At 56.3% G+C, this 1,780-nt stretch overlaps 1 protein-coding gene across 1 annotated transcript in view; it reads left to right on the top strand.

Annotated features, from left to right (window-relative positions):
* Position 1: 1 nt before the first annotated feature.
* GALNS (galactosamine (N-acetyl)-6-sulfatase) overlaps positions 2–1,780 on the top strand; it is a gene marked incomplete at its 5' end in the record, with an annotated part of 30,558 nt that continues 28,779 nt past the window's right edge. Inside the window, one exon of the mRNA XM_005862679.2 lies at positions 2–97. Coding sequence (XP_005862741.2) covers positions 2–97 — 96 coding nt within the window. The remainder of the gene's footprint in view (positions 98–1,780) is intronic.

Here is a 1,780-nt window from a genome sequence, read left to right on the forward strand (position 1 = left end):
GCTGCGGTGGCGGCTGCTGCAGGTGATGAGTGTAGCGGTGCTGGGGGCCAGTGGCACCCCGCAGCCACCCAACATCCTGCTCCTGCTCATGGACGATGTGAGTGCGGGCTGGGCTCCGGGAGAACGCTGCGCACGGGGCGGCGGGTGGGGGAGTCCCGTGGGAGGAACGGCCGTGAGGGCCGTGAGGGCGGTCAGCCGGTGTAGGGGTAGCGCCTGGCCCCGCGGAGTGCAGCCTGGCGGGCGAGTGACGCTGAAGCGAGGGAATGATGTCCTGCCTGTGAGAAGATCCCTCCGCGTTATTTGTTCCCTTTCTTGCCCCTCCCGCTCTGGAAGGGCGGAAGGGCCGCCCGGATCAGTCTCGTAGCAGCCCCTGCTCAACCCTGCCTTCCCACCCCGTGCGTCCAGGGGCAGGGAAGGGAGTGACAAGCTGACCAAGACTGAGGCTCTGCCTGTTTAGAAAGTCGATTCTCTGCACCTGCCCTGCCCCAGAGCTGCCCCTGTCCACCTGGGCAGGTATCTCTGGCCCTGTTGAGAATTCTAGTCACAGGTCAGGTCTTTAGCTGAAGTGGAATAATGTCCCCTGTCAGGTGTTTGTGGACCAGCCCTTTGGAGAGTAGCAAGGTAGCAGGATTCCTGCATGGGAGCAGAGTGGTTCACTTGTCCCTTTGCAACCCTGCCCCTGTGCACGTTTCCAGACCGGGAGTGAAATAGGAATTCTGGTAAAGTAGGGATGCAGACAAACCTGGGCTGGAGGTCCTACTCCCCTGAGCTTGGAGAAGTTACTGGAGCTCTTGGAGCCTTGTGTCCTCTCCGTCCAGCTCTCCTCACGGTGATGTGAGGACTGAGGCAGGGCAGAGGGCAGGCTGTGATGTCAGGTCCTGTAGTATGATCAGACAGTGTCCTAGCATACAGCTCCCAAAGCGCTTGGAGTGAGAGTGGAGTCTGGTGTGGTAATGAGTTAGATGGCTGGGGCCCTGGGTAGCTTCAGGATGAGGTCCTCAGAAGGCCAAGGTGTGATTAGAGGTGTGATTGAAGCCTTCAGCACAGCCCTGACCTCCAGGGAGGGAAGAGTGAGTGGCTGGAGATTGAGTTCCATCGCCAGAGGTCAATGATTCAGTCAATTGTGTAACAAGACCTCCTTTGGAAAAAACCCTAAACAACAGGAACATGTGGAGGAGCAGGAGAGAGCGGGGAGCTTCTTGCGCCTTCCCCATACCTCGGCCCAGGCACCTCTTCCTTTATAACGAACGTGTAATAGTAAATATAGCACTTTGCTGAGTTCTGTGAGCTGTTCTAGCAAATTGTGGAACTTGAGCAGGTCTGTACTCCCAACTCATAGCAGGTTGGTCAGAAGTTCAGGAGGCCCAGGACTTGTGGCCGGCCGCAGGGGGTCAGTCATGTGGGATTGAGCCCTTGACCTGTGGGGTCTGAGGCAAGCTCCAGGTAGATAGCGTCGGAACGGAACTGAATTGTTGGACTCCTAGCTGGTGCCCAGAAAATTGGAGAAGTGGCTGGTGTGGAAATCCCCCACAGTCGGTGTCAGAAGTGTTGTGAGTAAATACAGCTCAGAGTTCCCCAAAAGGCCAGCAAAGACGCTCACTGGAGCCTTTGAACGAAGGCCGGGAGCCTCACATGGCTGTTGGACAGCCCTGGCTGGTCTGGATGGAGACGTGCCGAGTGTGTAAAATATACTCAGATTTTGAAGACTCAGTAAAAGAAAAAGAATGTTTTTTAAAAAAAATCTCACTTAGCCCTGGCCGGTGTTCTCAGTAGTTAGAGG

Source organism: Myotis brandtii, unplaced genomic scaffold, assembly GCF_000412655.1.
Source record: "Myotis brandtii unplaced genomic scaffold, ASM41265v1 scaffold165, whole genome shotgun sequence".
NCBI lineage: Eukaryota > Metazoa > Chordata > Mammalia > Chiroptera > Vespertilionidae > Myotis > Myotis brandtii.